This window comes from Eschrichtius robustus, chromosome 8 (assembly GCF_028021215.1).
Source record: "Eschrichtius robustus isolate mEscRob2 chromosome 8, mEscRob2.pri, whole genome shotgun sequence".
Taxonomy (NCBI): Eukaryota; Metazoa; Chordata; class Mammalia; order Artiodactyla; family Eschrichtiidae; genus Eschrichtius; species Eschrichtius robustus.
The window spans coordinates 62437592-62454049 of NC_090831.1; the positions used below are offsets into that span (position 1 = coordinate 62437592).

At 36.9% G+C, this 16458-nt stretch overlaps 1 protein-coding gene across 7 annotated transcripts in view; it reads left to right on the top strand.

The window, feature by feature from the left end:
- Positions 1-14152, top strand: part of DGKB (diacylglycerol kinase beta) — an 804767-nt gene extending 790615 nt beyond the window's left edge. For all 7 annotated transcript variants that reach the window (XM_068550569.1, XM_068550571.1, XM_068550570.1 and 4 more), the window contains one exon: positions 12543-14152. In XM_068550569.1, coding sequence (XP_068406670.1) covers positions 12543-12650 — 108 coding nt within the window. In that variant the 3' untranslated portion in view covers positions 12651-14152. The remainder of the gene's footprint in view (positions 1-12542) is intronic.
- Positions 14153-16458: the final 2306 nt, after the last annotated feature.

The window sequence follows — 16458 nt, forward strand, 5'->3', positions numbered from 1 at the left end:
CTAATTTCATTCTTTTACATGTAGCTGTCCAGTTTTCCCAGCACCACTTATTAAAGAGGCTGTCTTTTCTCCATTGTATACTCTTGCCTCCTCTATCAAAGATAAGGTGACCATATGTGCTTGGGTTTATCTCTGGACTTTGTATCCTGTTCCATTGATCTATATTTCTGTTTTTGTGCCAGTACCATACTGTCTTGATTATTGTAGCTTTGTAGTGTAGTCTGAAGTCATGGAGAGTGATTCCTCCAGCTCCGTTTTTCTTTCTCAAGATTGCTTTCACTGTTCGGGGTCTTTTGTGTTTCCATACAAACTGTGAAATTTTTTGTCCTAGTTCTGTGAAGAATGCCATTGGTAGTTTGACAGGGATTGCATTGAATCTGTAGATTGCTTTGGGTAGTAGAGTCATTTTCACAATGTTGATTCTTCCAATCCAAGAACATGATATATCTCTCCATCTGTTTGTATCATCTTTAATTTCTTTCATCAGTGTCTTAGAGTTTTCTGCATACAGGTCTTCTGTCTCCTTAGGCAGGTTTATTCCTAGGTATTTTATTCTTTTTGTTGCATTGGTAAATGGGAGTGTTTCCTTAATTTCTCTTTCAGATTTTTCATCATTAGTGTATAGGAATGCAAGAAATTTCTGTACATTAATTTTGTATCCTGCTACTCAACCAAATTCATTGATCAGCTCTAGTAGTTTTCTGGTAGCATCTTTAGGATTCTCTATGTATAGTATCATGTCATCTGCAAACAGTGACAGTTTTACTTCTTCTTTTCCGATTGGGATTCCTTTTATTTCTTTTTCTTCTCTGATTGCTGTGGCTAAAACTTCCAAAACTATGTTGAATACTAGCAGTGAGAGTGGGAAACCTCATCTTGTTCCTCATCTTAGTGGAAATGCTTACAGTTTCTCACCATAGAGAACGATGTTGGCTGTGGGTTTGTCATATATGGCCTTTATTATGTTAAGGTAGGTTCCCTCTAAGCCTACTTTCTGGAGAGTTTTTATCATAAATAGGTGTTGAACTTTGTCAAAAGCTTTTTCTGCATCTATTGAGATCGTCATATGGTTTTTATCCTTCAGTTTGTTAATATGGTGTATCACATTGATTGATTTGCGTATATTGAAGAATTCTTGCATTCCTGGGATAAACCCCACTTGATCATGGTGTATGATCCGTTTAATGTACTGTTGGATTCTGTTTGCTAGTACTTTGTTGAGGTTTTTTGCATCTATGTTCATCAGTGATATTGGCCTGTAGTTTTCTTTCTTTGTGACATCTTTGTCTGGTGTTGGTATCAGGGTGATGGTGGCCTGAAGAATAAGTTTAAGAGTGGTTTTTCCCTCTGCTATATTTTGGAAGAGTTTGAGAAGGATAGGTGCTAGCTCTTCTCTAAATGTTTGATAGAATTCACCTGTGAAGCCCTGGGCTTTTGTTTGTTGGAAGATTTTTAATCACAGTGTCAATTTCAGTGCTTGTCATTGGTCTGTTTATATTTTCTATTTCTTCCTGGTTCAGGAAGAACCAGGAAGGTTGTGCTTTTCTAAGAACTTATCCATTTCTTACAGGTTGTCCATTTTATTGGCATATAGTTGCTTGTAGTGATCTCTCATGATCCTCTGTATTTCTGCAGTGTCAGTTGTTACTTCTACTTTTTCATTTCTAATTCTATTAATTTGAGTCTTCTCCCTTTTTTTCTTGATGAGTCTGGCTAATGGTTTTTCAGTTTTGTTTATCTTCTCAAAGAACCAGCTTTTAGTTTTATTGATCTTTGCTATCGTTTCCTTCATTTCTTTTTCATTTATTTCTGATCTGATCTTTAAGATTCTTTCCTTCTGCTAACTTTGGGGTTTTTTTGTTCCTCTTTCTCTAATTGCTTTAGGTGTAAGGTTAGGTTGTTTATTTGAGAGTTTTCTTGTTTCTTGAGGTAGGATTGTATTGCTATAATCTTCCCTCTTACGACTGCTTTTGCTGCATTCCATAGGTTTTGGGTCATTGTGTTTTCATTGTCATTTGTTTCTAGGTTTTTTTTGATTTCCTTTTGATTTCTTCAGTGATCTCTTGGTTATTTAGTAGCGTATTGTTTGACCTCCATGTGTTTGTATTTTTTACAGATTTTTTTCCTGTAATTGATATCTCGTCTCATAGCGTTGTGGTCAGAAAAGATACTTGATATGATTTCAGTTTTCTTAAATTTACCAAGGCTTGATTTGTGACCCAAGATATGGTCTATCCTGGAGAATGTTCCATGAGCCTTCTGAAGAAAGTGTATTCTGTTGTTTTTGGATGGAATGTCCTATAAATATCAATTAGATCTATGTGGTCTATTGTGTCATTTAAAGCTTGTGTTTCCTTATTTATTTTCATATTGGATGATCTGTCCGTTGGTGAAAGTGGGGTGTTAAAGTCCCCTACTATGATTGTGTTACTGTCAATTTCCCCTATTAAGGCTGTTAGCATTTGCCTTATATATTGAGGTGCTCCTGTGTTGGGTGCATAAATATTTACAATTGTTCTGTTTTCTTCTTGGATTGATCCCTTGATCACTATGTAGTGTCCTTCTTTGTCTCTTGTAATAATCTTTATTTTAAAGTCTGTTTTGTCTGATATGAGAATTGCTACTCTAGCTTTCTTTTGATTTCCATTTGCATGGACTATATTTTTCCATCCCCTCACTTTCAGTCTGTGTGTGTCTCTAGGTCTGAAGTGGGTCTCTTGTAGACAGCATATATATAGGTCTTGTTTTTGTATCCATTCAACCAGTCTGTGTCCTTTGGTTGGAGCGTTTAATCCATTTACATTTAAGGTAATTATGATATGTATGTTCCTATTACCATTTTCTTTACTGTTTTGGGTTTGTTATAGTAGGTCTTTTCCTTCTCTTGTGTTTCCTTCCTAGAGAAGTTCCTTTAGTGTTTATTGTAATGCAGATTTGGTGGTGCTGAATTCTCTTAACTTTTGCTTGTCTGTAAAGGTTTTAATTTCTCTATAGAATCTGAATGAGATCCTTGCTGGGTAGAGTAATGTTGGTTGTAGGTTTTTCCCTTTTATTACTTTAAATATGTTCTGCCACTCCCTTCTCGCTTGCAGAGTTTCTACTGAAAGGTCAGCTCTTAACCTTATGGGGATCCCCTTGTATGTTATTTGCTGCTTTTAATATTTTTTCTGTGTATTTAATTTTTGATAGTTTGATTCATATGTGTCTTGGCGTGTTTCTCCTTGGATTTATCCTGTATGGGACTCTCTGCACTTCCTGGACTTGATTGACTGTTTCCTTTCCCATGTTAGGGAAGTTTTCAACTAAAAGCTCTTCAAATATTTTCTCAGACCTTTTCTTTTTCTCTTCTTCTTCTGGGACCCCTATTATTCAAATGTTGGTGCATTTAATGTTGTCCCAGAGGTCTCTGAGACTGTCCTCAATTCTTTTCATTCCTTTTTCTTTATTCTGCTCTGAGGTAGTTATTTCCAGTATTTTATCTTCCAGGTCACTTATCTGTTCTTCTGCCTCAGTTATTCTGCTGCTGATTCCTTCTAGAGAATCTTTAATTTCATTTATTGTGTTCTTCATCCTTGTTTGTTTGCTCTTTAGTTCTTCTAGGTCCTTGTTAAGTATTTCTTGTATTTTCTCCATTCTATTTCCAAGATTATGGATCATCTTTACTATCATTATTCTGAATTCTTCTTCAGGTAGACTGCCTATTTCCTCTTCATTTGTTTGGTCTGGTGGGTTTTTACCTTGCTCCTTCATCTGCCGCATATTTCTCTGTCTTCTCATTTTGTTTAACTTACTGTGTTTGGGGTCTCCTTTTCACAGGCTGCATGTTTGTAGTTCCCATTGTTTTTGGTGTCTGCCCCTTGTGGGTGAGGTTGGTTCAGTGGCTTGTGTAGGCTTCCTGGTAGAGGGGACTGGTGCCCGTGTTCTGGTGGGTGGGGCTGGATCTTATCATTCTGGTGGGCAGGGCCATGTCCGGTGGTGTGTTTGAGGTTTCTGTGAAGTTATGATTTTATGCAGCCTCTCTGCTAATGGGTGCGGTTATGTTCCTGTCTTGCTAGTTGTTTGGTGTGGAGTGTCCAGCAGTGGAGTTTGCTGGCTGTTGGGTGGAGCTGGGTATTAGCGTTGAGACGGAGATCTCTGGGAGAGCTCTTGCAGATTGATATTACATGGGGCTGGGAGTTCTCTGGTGGTCCAGCGTCCTGAACTTGGCTCTCCAACCTCAGAGGCTCTGGCCTGACACCAAGCTGGAGCACCAAGACCCTGTCAGCAACACGGCTCAGAAGAAAAGGGAGAGCAAAAGAAAAAAAAAAGAAAAGAAATTAATTTAAAAAAGAAAAAAAAAATTTGTAAATAAAAAATAATAATTTTAAAAAAGAGAGCCACAAAACCAATAAAGAAATCCACCAATGATAATAAGCGCTAAACACTAAACTAAGATAAACATAAAAATCAGAAACAAGTCAGTCGCAGACAGCAAACCCCAAGTCTACAGTTTCTCCCAAAGTCCACTGCCACAGTTTTGGGATGATTTGTTGTCTGTTCAGGTGTTCCACAGATGCAGGGTACATCAAGTTGATTGTGGATATTTAATCTGCTGCTCCTGAGGCTGCTGGGAGAGATTTCCCTTTCTCTTCTTTGTTCGCACGGCTCCTGGGGTTCAACTTTGGATTTGGCCCCGCCTCTGTGTGTAGGTCGCCCTCAGGCATCTGTTCCCCACCCAGACAGGAAGGGGTTAAAGCAACGGCTGATTAGGGGGCTCTTGGTCTTTCAGTTCAGGGGGAGGGAGGGGTACGGTAGTCATAATTGGAATGCAGGGCGAGCCTGTGGTGGCAGAGGCCAGTCTGACGTTGCAACAGCCTGGGGCGTGCCCTGTGTTTTCCGGGGAAGTTGTCCCTAGTTTACGGGACCCTGGCAGTGGAGGGCTGCACAGGCTCCCAGGAGGGGAGGTGTGGATAGTGACCTGTGCTTGCACACAGGCTTCTTGGTGGCTGCAGCAGCAGCCTTAGCATTTCATGCCCACGTCTGGGGTCCGAGCTGATAGCCGCGGCTCACGCCTGTCTGCGAAGCTTGTTTAGGCAGTGCTGTAAATCCCCTCTCCTCGCACACCCCGAAACAATGGTCTCTTGCCTCTTAGGCAGGTCCAGACTTTTTCCCAGACTCCCTCCCGGCTAGCCGTGGCGCACTAGCCCCCCTTCAGGCTGTGTTCACGCAGCCAACCCCAGTCCTCTCCCTGGGATCTGACCTCTGAAGCCTGAGCCTCAGCTCCCAGCCACCACCCGCCCCAGTGGGTGAGCAGACAAGCATCTCAGGCTGGTGAGTGCTGCTCGACACTGATCCTCTGTGCAGAAATATCCCAGCTTTGCCCTCTGCACCCCTGTTGCTGCGCTGTCCTCCATGGCTCCACAGCTTCCCCCCTGCCCACCCCCGTCTCCACCAGTGAAGGGGCTTCCTAGTGTGTGGAAATTTTTCCTCCTTCACAGCTCCCTCCCAGAGGTTCAGGTCACATCCCTATTCTTTTGTCTCTGTTTTTTCTTTTTTCTTTTGCCCTACCCAGGTACGTGAGTATTTTCTTGCCTTTTGGGAAGTCTGAGGTCTTCTGCCAGCATTCAGTAGGTGTTCTGTAGGAGTTGTTCCACATGTAGATGTATTTTTGATGTATTTGTGGGGATGATGGTGATCTCCACGTCTTACTCCTCTGCCATCTTGAAGGTCCCCTCATTGTTAATTTTTTTAACACTCATATCAAAATAATATGTGCACATTAAGAAAACCAGAATGTATAGCATTCCAAGAAAAATGGCTAGCCTCTCTCCCATCATTTCTGTGTCACGAAGTCCACTCTTTCATTCTTTGGCTGTCTCTTCTGATTGTTTACTGCATGTCTGTAAACAATCGTGCTTTGCTGTAATTTTTTTGACTTAATAGTTTTAGGTATATTCTACTTAATTTATGCTATAGAAAGTGGTTTTTAATACTCTTACATTACTCCATTTAACTCTTAACTAATAGTTAATATGTACTGAGTGATTTTTATGTGCCAGGTAACATTCTAAGCATTTTGTGTACACTGATTCATTTAGTCCTTACAAGAAACCAATGAAATGGACACTATATTAAAGTCTCTATAGTATTTTTTTTTTAATGGAACTTTATTTTATTTATTTATTTATTTATTTATTTTTGGCTGCATTGGGTCTTTGCTGCTGTGCGCGGGCTTTAGTTGTGGCGAGCGGGGGCTACTCTTCGTTGTGGTGCACGAACTTCTCATTGCAGTGGCTTCTCTTGTTGCAGAGCATGGGCTCTAGGCACGCGGGCTTCAGTAGTTGAGGCATGCGGGCTCAGTAGTTGTGGCTCATGGGCTCTAGAGCACAGGCTCAGAAGTTGTGGCACATGGGCTTAGTTGCTCCGTGGCATGTGGGATCTTCCTGGGCCAGGGCTTGAACCCCTGTCCCCTGCATTGGCAGGCAGATTCTTAACCACTGTGCCACCAGGGAAGCCCAAAGTCTCTACAGTACTGATGAGAGAAATGAATTATAGTCATCTGCCCAAAGTCTCCAGATAGGAAGTGGTGGACCCTGGCAGTCTGATTTTTAACCAGTATGCTGTTCTGCTTCTGAAGAAAAATTTTATTTAAATCAATATAAAACATGTAATGATTGAGATTATGAAAATGTTGTCAACTGTAGAACCAAGTACTGACACACAATTACATTTTCTTTCCTATAAAGCTTTTATAATCTCTTTTTTCTTTGTAAAGTCATCATTATAATAATTCTCATTTTTTAAAAACTACATGGTATCAATTAATCTATTATCCCCACTCCCTTCTTTATATGGCAGAAGCCCTTCCCTGCCGATTTCTTGCTAGGTTTCTTGTAGATCTCTCATCCTGGGTCTCAGTTGGATACTCTTTTTGCTGTTATTGTTGTTTTTAATAAACTTAATTTTTACAGCACTTTTAGGTTTGCCATAAAATTGAGATGAAGGTACAGAGATTCCCCATATACCTCCCACCACCCGACACACATAGCCTCCCCACTAGCAGAATTCCCCACCGAAATGGTATCTTTGTTATAATCAATGAACCTACATTGACACATCATAATCATCCAAAGTCTATAGTTTGCACTAGGGTTCACTCTTGGTGTTGTTCATTCTATGGGCTTGGACAAATGTGTAATGTCTTGTATCCATCATTATAACATACTAAAGAATATTTTCACTGCCCTAAAAATCCTCTGTGCTTCATCTGTTCATCACTCTCCCCCATAAACCCTGGCAACCACTTATCTTTTTACTGTCCCCATAGTTTTCCCTTCTCTAGAATGTCATATAATTGGAATCATACAGGATGCAGCCTTCTCACATTGACGTCTTTCACTTAATAATATGCATTTAAGATTCCTCCATGTCTTTTCATGGCTTGATAGGTCATTTCTTTTTAGCACTGAATAATATTCCTTTGTCTGGATATACCACAGTTTATATATCCGTTCACCTACTGAAGGGCCTCTTGGTTGCTTCCAAGTTTTGGCAGTTATGCAAAAAGCTGCTGCAGACATCTGTGTACAGGTTTTTGTGCAGACGTAAGTTTTCAGCTTTTTTGGTTAAATCCCAAGAGTGCAAACACTGGATCATAGGATAAGAGTATATTTAGTTTTGTAAGAAACCTCCATACTGTCTTCCAAAGTGGCTGCGCCATTTTGCATTCCCAGCACCTGTGCATGGGAGTTCCTGTTGCTCCACATCCTCACCAGCGTTTGGTGTTGTCAATGTGACCCTCTGTTTTTTTAACCTTTCTTAGCTCACGCATCTGTTCTGCTGGGGAACACCCTCAAATATGTTTTAAGGGACATTTAAATGGTAAACTCTCTAGATCCTTTTATGAATGAAAATATCGTCATTGTACCCTTGCATTTAATCAATCCATTGACTAAGTATAGAATTCTAAGATAAAATTAACTTTTCTTCTGGGGTTTGAAGGTGTTTCTCCATTTTCTTCTACCACTCCTGTTTTTGAGAAGCTTAATGCCATGCTGATTTTTATTTTTCTGTAAGTGACCTGTTTTTCCTCTCAGAGGGCATTTAGAATCTTCTTTATCTCACTGTGCTTTGAAATCTCAAAATAATGTGTTATTTGAGCTGGGCAGGACAGGGGTCAAAGTTTGAGGGAAGGTTCTCCAAAGCACTAATTGACACAGAAGTGCAGAGGTGGGAATTAACAAGGAGTGCTTGGGAGATTTGAGAGTCAGCTTTCCAAACCCAGCTCTTGCCCTTACCAACTTGAGTGGTATAGTGCAAGTTACAGAACCTAAGTTCCTGTCCTATATTGTAAAATAAGGGTGTTGACACCTACCTCCCAGGGTTGTTGAGAGGGTAAAATTAGATAATATATTTAAAAAATTATGAAAAAAATATTCTTTTGGTATTAGGTATGAGAATTCCTTGAAGATAGAATAGATCCACCTTTATTCCGATCTTATCAGGATGCTTTGATGAGCACTTGCTTCGGTAGATGTGGCATTCAGGGACTGGGTGTTAAGTAGGGTGTTCCTATCACATGAGGAAGAAAAATAACTACTCTTCACAATGAAGAGTATTAGGAATATTTGATGCTGAGAGACAGGGAGCTAGGAAAGAAAATAGCAATGAGCTGGGCCAAATACTGCTTGGAGAATGAGTGCAGGAAGACCTTCCAGTCTTCCTCAATTTTAGTTGAACTAAAAGTCTTCAGAGAGAACACAAAAGTCTAGTGGGACTAGACACTGTTCACCGTGTACTGTAAGATATAAACCCCTCTTCTGTCCCTTTTAGGACATCGTTTTTCAATTCTATGTTCTTTGATAGTATTTCTTTTATGGGAGTAGACTTTTGTCAAGAGCACCTCAAAGAGGTGGATGAAACAGCATGTGAATAACGTCTGTAAAGCACTTAGCATAATACTCAGCACACAGTAAAAGCCAAATCTTGTTATTTTTATTCTTGTTATTATTGGTCATATTACAATTACGAGGTGGAGCTGTCTATCACACCATGCAACCCTGACAATGTCATAGAAACAAGAAAACTGTGCCTTATAATCCTTCATCTGGTTTCTATATGTGAATTTTTTTTCATATTGAATAATTATAAAACGGAAACTGAATCATTTTTTTTTCTGTTTATATTTTTAGATGTGTCCAATCTTAATTTGAAATAGGAAGATAGAAGTAGAAAGAGTCATGAGACTTTTGCTGCTGTTGTTTTCCAAAGGAATAGATGATGAGTAGAAATGAAGAGTTTTTAATAGAACATCATTCTAATTCTGACAATATCTCTCTTGCATTTTTAGCAATGCTCTTTGACCTTCGTACAGCCATTCCAGCTCCTAGGAGCCCCATCACCATTGCTTATGAGTGCCCACAATTCTCTCTCAATTATAATCTCAGGTTCTCTTCCAAACTAAACAGTCTTGCCAACTGCCTTGCCCATAGCTGGTGCTCCATAAATATTTGATGTATTGAGAAACAACTAAGAAGTAACTACCTGACTCTTAAAAAAATGGAAACACTCAAAGAGAACCTCATGTTTGGTTCATGTTTTCAGATTGCTGAGACTTAATATAATAGAATCTTTGGGGGATAAAATCTGCTCCTTACTCCGTATTGTTTTTCTTGTAGATAACAGGTTCTCAAAAAGAGTAGTAATAAAAATATAAGGATGTGGAGTTGAAACAGGCATCTGAGTCATTATCCCGTGCCTGGTGAGGCGCCCTTAACCAGGTTCCCCCAGCACGGGCCATCTGAACCTAAATTACACTTAAGTCTCTACAGCTTCCTGAAACCTCACCTGGACTTTCTGTGACTACAGTACCAACAGTTCACCTGGACTAGAATTTTTCTCATCCTTAATGCAGTAGTTTTTGCTCTGCTCAAATATACAAAGACCTATAATTATCCGATGAGGTAATGTATGCACAGAGCCTGGGTACATACTAGACATCTCATGAGTGCGAGTTTCCTCCATGTAATCTCCCCTAAGAGGAAAACAGCCAATTGTTTCTCATTTTTATGAATAACAGACAGAAAGATGTAGATTGCATTTTGTACGGAAATAATGTTAAATTAAAGAAAGAGTTGTGTACCTTGACCATAGGAGTGCTTAAACAACCAAGAAGATAGATTACAGATAATTTTTAAAATAGGACCATTATCCTGCTTTGAAACTATAACCTAGAATTCGAATTAGTCAGTAGCATGGATTAAGGGTCCCACTGTGTCAAGAGCACTGAATGAGATACTATGCTATTTTTCAAAGGAATAGCAACATGTGATTTCTTTTAAAAGGGATTATTAATAAAAAGATAGCTATGATCAAACAAAATCCAAATAACTTTAAAAATACAAAGGGCAAACAAAATCTCATACACAATAAGTTGCGGTATTTTGGCTATGCTTTGTCATAAATTGATGCTAATCTTTTGTAAGTGACTAGAATGATATATTTCTTCCAACATCTTAACAACAATAATTTGTTAATAATGATCTTGTTTTCCAAAAGGCCCTAATAGTATCATACCCTCTAAAGGATTTAGTCCAGCAACTGTGAATCAGAAATCTTTATTTTCTTACCTTAGCTACTTACGTTCTCTTTGAATCTAAGGTTATTACATAAGTAATATGTGTTAACTGCATCGTCAGGTACTCATTTTAAACTGACATTTTTGTATAAAAAGATTCATTTTTATTTTCAGCATTAAAAAAAAAAATAGTGCCTTTCTGCTTAGCCTCGTATTTCAGCATCTATAACACTATTGAACGTGCTTGTTAAATTTCTCTTTCTTACTTGACTGTAATTTACTGGGAGTAGAGATGGTGCTTTGTCTGTTTATTAGAGGTTCATGGTACAGTGTCTGAGGCATAGTAGGGGCTTGATACATTTTGTGAAATGAATAAATGAGTGAATGATGGTGTATTAGGTTTTATACTCTAGAGGAGTATAAAATCAATGGCATAAGGTAGGGCGTAATCTAAAAGTGAATTATTAGGAGAGAAAATCTGGTAGAGATCTTTTTCAAGCTACATAGATAGGTGCATTCTAGCATCTTAGCTATCTGGCTATTGATTCCCCAATTCATAAGATAAGAAAAATAAAATAAAATGAAATCAGATATCCAGAGAGTTTGAGGCTGGTTTAGCCTGGTGGCCTTTTACAGGTGCAATTTATTTTTACAGTACAAAGAACACTGAATCTTCCCAGAATAACCTGATTCCAACAGAGTTAAATAAAGAGTTGTTCATTTATCCTGATTTTTAACATAGTTCTGTCTTTCTAGACTGTGAAGGAAATCTCCATTTCCCAACAGCCCCAGTGCCGATTTTAATGATCCTGTCCACGTGACATCCACTTTTTTTTTTTTTGTTTCATTGCTATTAGTCAATGACAAGTGAAGGATATTCATTTTAACTTGAAAATGTCAGCTATGCACTTTAAGAGCTATATTTTTGCAGCTTTTAATGAGGTGGTGTTTCTTTTTGAAAGAAATGCTCATCTCTGATGCGGGTGCTGTGCCGGTGACAACTGATATTTAATAAGCGATGGTTCTTATCTTAGTGGCAGTTCTCTAAAGAAAATGTCTCAGATTGCTTTTGAAAAACTCTTAGCGTCACTAGCCCAAAGGCAAGATGTGACCTTTTTATTACATAATGAGAATCATTTATTATCTTACAATGTATCTTAAAGTCACAGACAAAATGCCACTTTGATAATTGCTTTCAATTAGCTTTAAGCATAGCATATATTCATAAAATGTCTTCTCTAATTTAGACTTGAATTAGAGAAAATTGCAGACATCATCTACTTTAAGGTTGTCTCATTTAAGGTGATTCGTAGTTTTATTTCAAAGAAATCAAAAAGAGTAGCTCTAGAACAGTCTCTCAGAATGTTTTAAGCAGGCTTTTCAATATTTGATTCTATTCTATTACCAATTAATTAACAAATTAGAAAGCTAGTTCATCATTTCTGACCTTTTTTGCACGTTAACTTTTGACTTTCATTCGTAATGATTGTTTTGAAATTAAGCCTTGCAGTTCATATTGAAAGAGAGAAACAATCTGATTAGCAGAGTGAATAAGGCTTGCCTTGATATCAAGTACATCTTGATGTTGGGCTATAACTGGGATTCTGAATACTATAATGGTGCAACCTTTCCTATCTTAAGTAAATAATACATAACTAATGGTCAATAAATTATACTAGATAATCATGTGGCATAAACAAGGAATTTGGGGGTGTTATTACAAGTGAGGTTAGAAGTAGTATGATATTTAAAATGTAATTTCAATTAAATTTAATTTCTTGGTAGCACCCTGAGCATTGGAATATAGTTTAAATACATACCGTATCTTCCTTAAAAATATTTTTGAAATAATAGAAATTCTGAAAATACATTTTACACTTGTGCTGTTTCAGTAATTCAGGGGATATTATTAACCTTAACAGAGATTCTCAGAAATTGGTGTTGTATCTGGAGATTACTCTACCCTCTTTCTCTTTTTTTCTCCTAGATAAAAATTATGCACAAGAACCAAGCCCCAATGCTGATGGGCCCTCCTCCAAAAACTGGGTTGTTCTGCTCCCTCATCAAAAGAACAAGAAACCGAAGCAAGGAATAATCCTGTATCTTTTCATTCTTAGAGATTTAATTAGCATAATTGGGCCATGGAACACTTACGCTGGAAATCGTTGAACAATTTCAAGTCTCCTGCTCATGCAAAATCATGGAATTGGTTTAACAGTTTTTGTTACTGAGCTAATGTAAAATTCAGCTATTAGAAAATTTAATGTCTCAGTTTTTATAAGCATCTTTGCATGAAGAAAGCAGAAGTTTACATGAAGTGATACTGCCTATTTTTGTTGCATGCATTCCCATAAGTTTTTTTGTCTCCTACCCATTCCTTCTCCAATTTCCATTTACTAACCTGTAAAAAAAATCTGTACAACAAAAAAAGGAAATATCACGGGAAATGTGATTCCAGTTATTAATAAGCACTACTTAATAATGCTACAATAATCATAATTGCAGATTGCTATACTTTTCCCTTTAGAATCAAACAGTATATCAATGATCTTTGACCTGTGAGTTGAGGAGAAGCTTTTAATTGAAAGGTTTTGTTAAATAGTTGTCTACTTGCTGTATCTAAATAGTTTTTCTTCGACATCTTGATGCTTCTGAGTGGAATTTAAGATATCAGGTATAAAGTATTCTTGTGCTAAAAAGTAGGAAGTGGTTTTTAGTTTGTTTGGTTTTGTTTTTAATTCCAGACATAAGTGAAAACATGTTACTTGGCAGTAAAGTGTGTTAACATGGCAAGCCTTATTCCCTTCTGCATGTGAATTTAGAAGAAAATTCTTAATCACAACAGTAACCAAATAGATGTTTGAAACTATGTGCCTAATAAACTGTGTTTCCCACCAAAGATTCAGAAAAAGATGCTTCGAGAGAAATGGGTTAATGCATAATTAATTAAGCATTGTGGAGAAAATCTATGGTTCTAATGTGCAATTTTGTGATGACTAAAACTCTGGAAGAGAGTGAATTACCCATTAATTATAATTAAAATTCTCACTTTTCACAGACAATAAGCCGTACAACACAGTCAAAGCTCAATGGCTGATTTCTTGCTTTTTTGGTCATTTATAAGTATAGACGTCTGTAATTTTTAATGGATCAGTTAAGTGCACTTGAGAAAGTAAATGATTGTATAAGTTCCTTTCTAGTATAAATTGATACCTGTAATAATATTGAGCTCATTGAAGGTAATCATGCATGCATTTGCGCCCTCCCCCTCACGTACTCTACTCCCATCTCTGTGACATTTCAAATATTTATTTGGAAATAACGGCCTAGATTGTTGTTAAAGTATTTCATGGCATGGGTGGATTCTCTGATTGTTTGAAGAAATTATGGAATAGTATTTTTTAATACTGTTTCATTAAGCCTATGATATAAAATGAGATGCTATTCTGAGCAGATTTGGTATTGTTCATTCATATTGACCTGCATCTTATCATTGTATGTTTTATGTTTTCAAACATGCCATAAGGAAAACAAGTGCTTGAAGTGCATGATTTATTAGTTTCTCTCTCCACTCTGCATTAAAGTACTAATGATTTATCAGTTCTCTTTTTCTATTGATTCATTCATCTTTGAATTACAAATAGCATTTAGTGATTCTGTTGAACATAATCCTGAGCATGGATTTATGGATTTCAAGTGAAATTGCTATAATTTTTGTTCTTTGATTTGAAGACTCAACTGAATGCTGTTATATAAAATAGCTACCCTCAAGCATTGTGCTATAATGGAAGATTATGTATAAAATGTATTCTTTTAGTGTTCCAGGAACATTGGATGGTAAATATCAATCAACAATAAGTTTAATTGCTTTGAAAATAAAAGCTTTTGAATAAATTAAGACATAATTTAGCATTCTCAGGAAAATTATCATTACAATTGCAAATGTAGCACAGCAATCACTTGCCCTAGTATAATAAAAAAAAAAGTTATTTGGCAGAGCTGTAATCAAGACCAGAAGAAATCTCAAAGCAGTAACAAATGCATTACTGATGTAATGTTACATAACACACACATTGATTTTGTGTATCTATGGTTACAGGTAATAAATATTTTCACATAAATTGACAAAATTTTCTACAATGGGCAGGCAGGCTTTGTGTCAAAAACATATTCTGAAGCCACAAATTATTTTATGTTCAGTACAACATACAGTTATTTCTTGGCTACCTTTTATAGTATATAGTTTGAAGGCAGCAACAGTTTGTGAATCATTTTTAACAATCTGTGCAATGAAAAGCTGTTGAATAGACAGTGGGATGAGAGAAATCAAACAACCCGGCCTATAAGACTTCAGTAGTTGAAATAATGGGATGCAGCTTTACTTCATTGTAGCTATATTATAATTAGTGATAATCGTAGTTACATTTTCAATCAGTAGGATTCATTGGTACCAATAATAAATGTTCAAATAGGAATCAAATTTTACTTTTCCCAACTCATTTTCTAAAGATACTGATGAGCTTGCCCTTCGAGTACACTACTCCTGGGGTTTGGAAAGTAGTTTTTAAAAACCTGCTTTGATGGTTTTGAAATCAGAGAAGGTGTTCTCCCCATTTTTATGACAGCTTCAAGAGAAGGATATATATTTTAAGAAAAACTCCAAACTGAAAGCTCCATGGTATATAGGAATATTAAATAATGTTAGCTTTGTAAGATGGAAACTTTTCTTACGTGTGTGTGTGAGTGTTTGCGTTGTTGAGTCAACCTCTTTTAAATACAGTAGATATAGTTGTACAAAGTTTTAAGTGGATGAAGCTCTTGAGTAAAAATTAGACTGGGATCGCAGGGGGTCAGAGGAAAAGGGGAAAAGAGATATGCACTTTGCTAAACATTGCCATACACTGAGGAGATAAATAGAGATTCCAGAATAAACCTGGATATCTATGCTTCTAACAGGAAAAGAGGCGTCTGTGTAGATCCAGGAATTTTAAAGGACATAAATGTATTTCTCCACCTACATGTGTATACCATGTGTATCTGATGCTAAGAGTGATGGTCAATTTATTGTGGCAGGAGAAGATATCTAGTAGGAAGTGAAGAAAACAGAATTTTAAAAGTTTTTATTTTTTAAACAGGTTATGTGATTATAGCCAAGAATAAAGCAAAAGACTCAGATATTTAGTGTATTCTACTGCAGGGGGAAATTTAAATCCAATGAGAATTAATGAATGACATATATTTTTTTGCATTTTGTTCTTTTTTCCTTATTTAGGAGGATGGGAAACAACTGCAGTTTTCAAGGAAGAATCTGTTTTGAATGTCAGACTGTATTCTACTTGAATAAGACGAAACTTATGACCCCATTCCTTTTTGTGTCAAAGTTAGTTTGTTTTTAATTGGTTATAAAAAGGACAGTGTACCTTTCTTGGCACGTATTAGTCCAAAGAGCTATTCAAATACACTACGTATGTTCTAAATTAAAATATTAAGCCCTTGTAATATATGTTGAGGATGTAAAATTTAAATAAATTAAATAAACAAACAAACTTGCAGAAGAACTTTTATTTTGTGAAATGCAGAAATCACCCCTTAAATCTCTCAATTAAAGTGCATTCTATTTAAAGTTTGAATAAACTCACCTTTAAAGATTCTATACATCTGTATTGTGCTTAAAAACATGGAATTCATTTCATTATACTATCTTAATTATTTTCTCAGAAAGTGTTATATACAGTATCCTGCTTTTTTGAAATAAAAATGTTAACCATTCAGTTGTGTCATGCCTTACCTCCATTTTGCCCTGATTTTTTTCCGTAAATGAACTCTCCAAGAAATTGACAGTCAGTCTACCCCAGTGAATATCCACTGGGGGTACCAGACAGACCACCTGTCTTTTGTCAGAG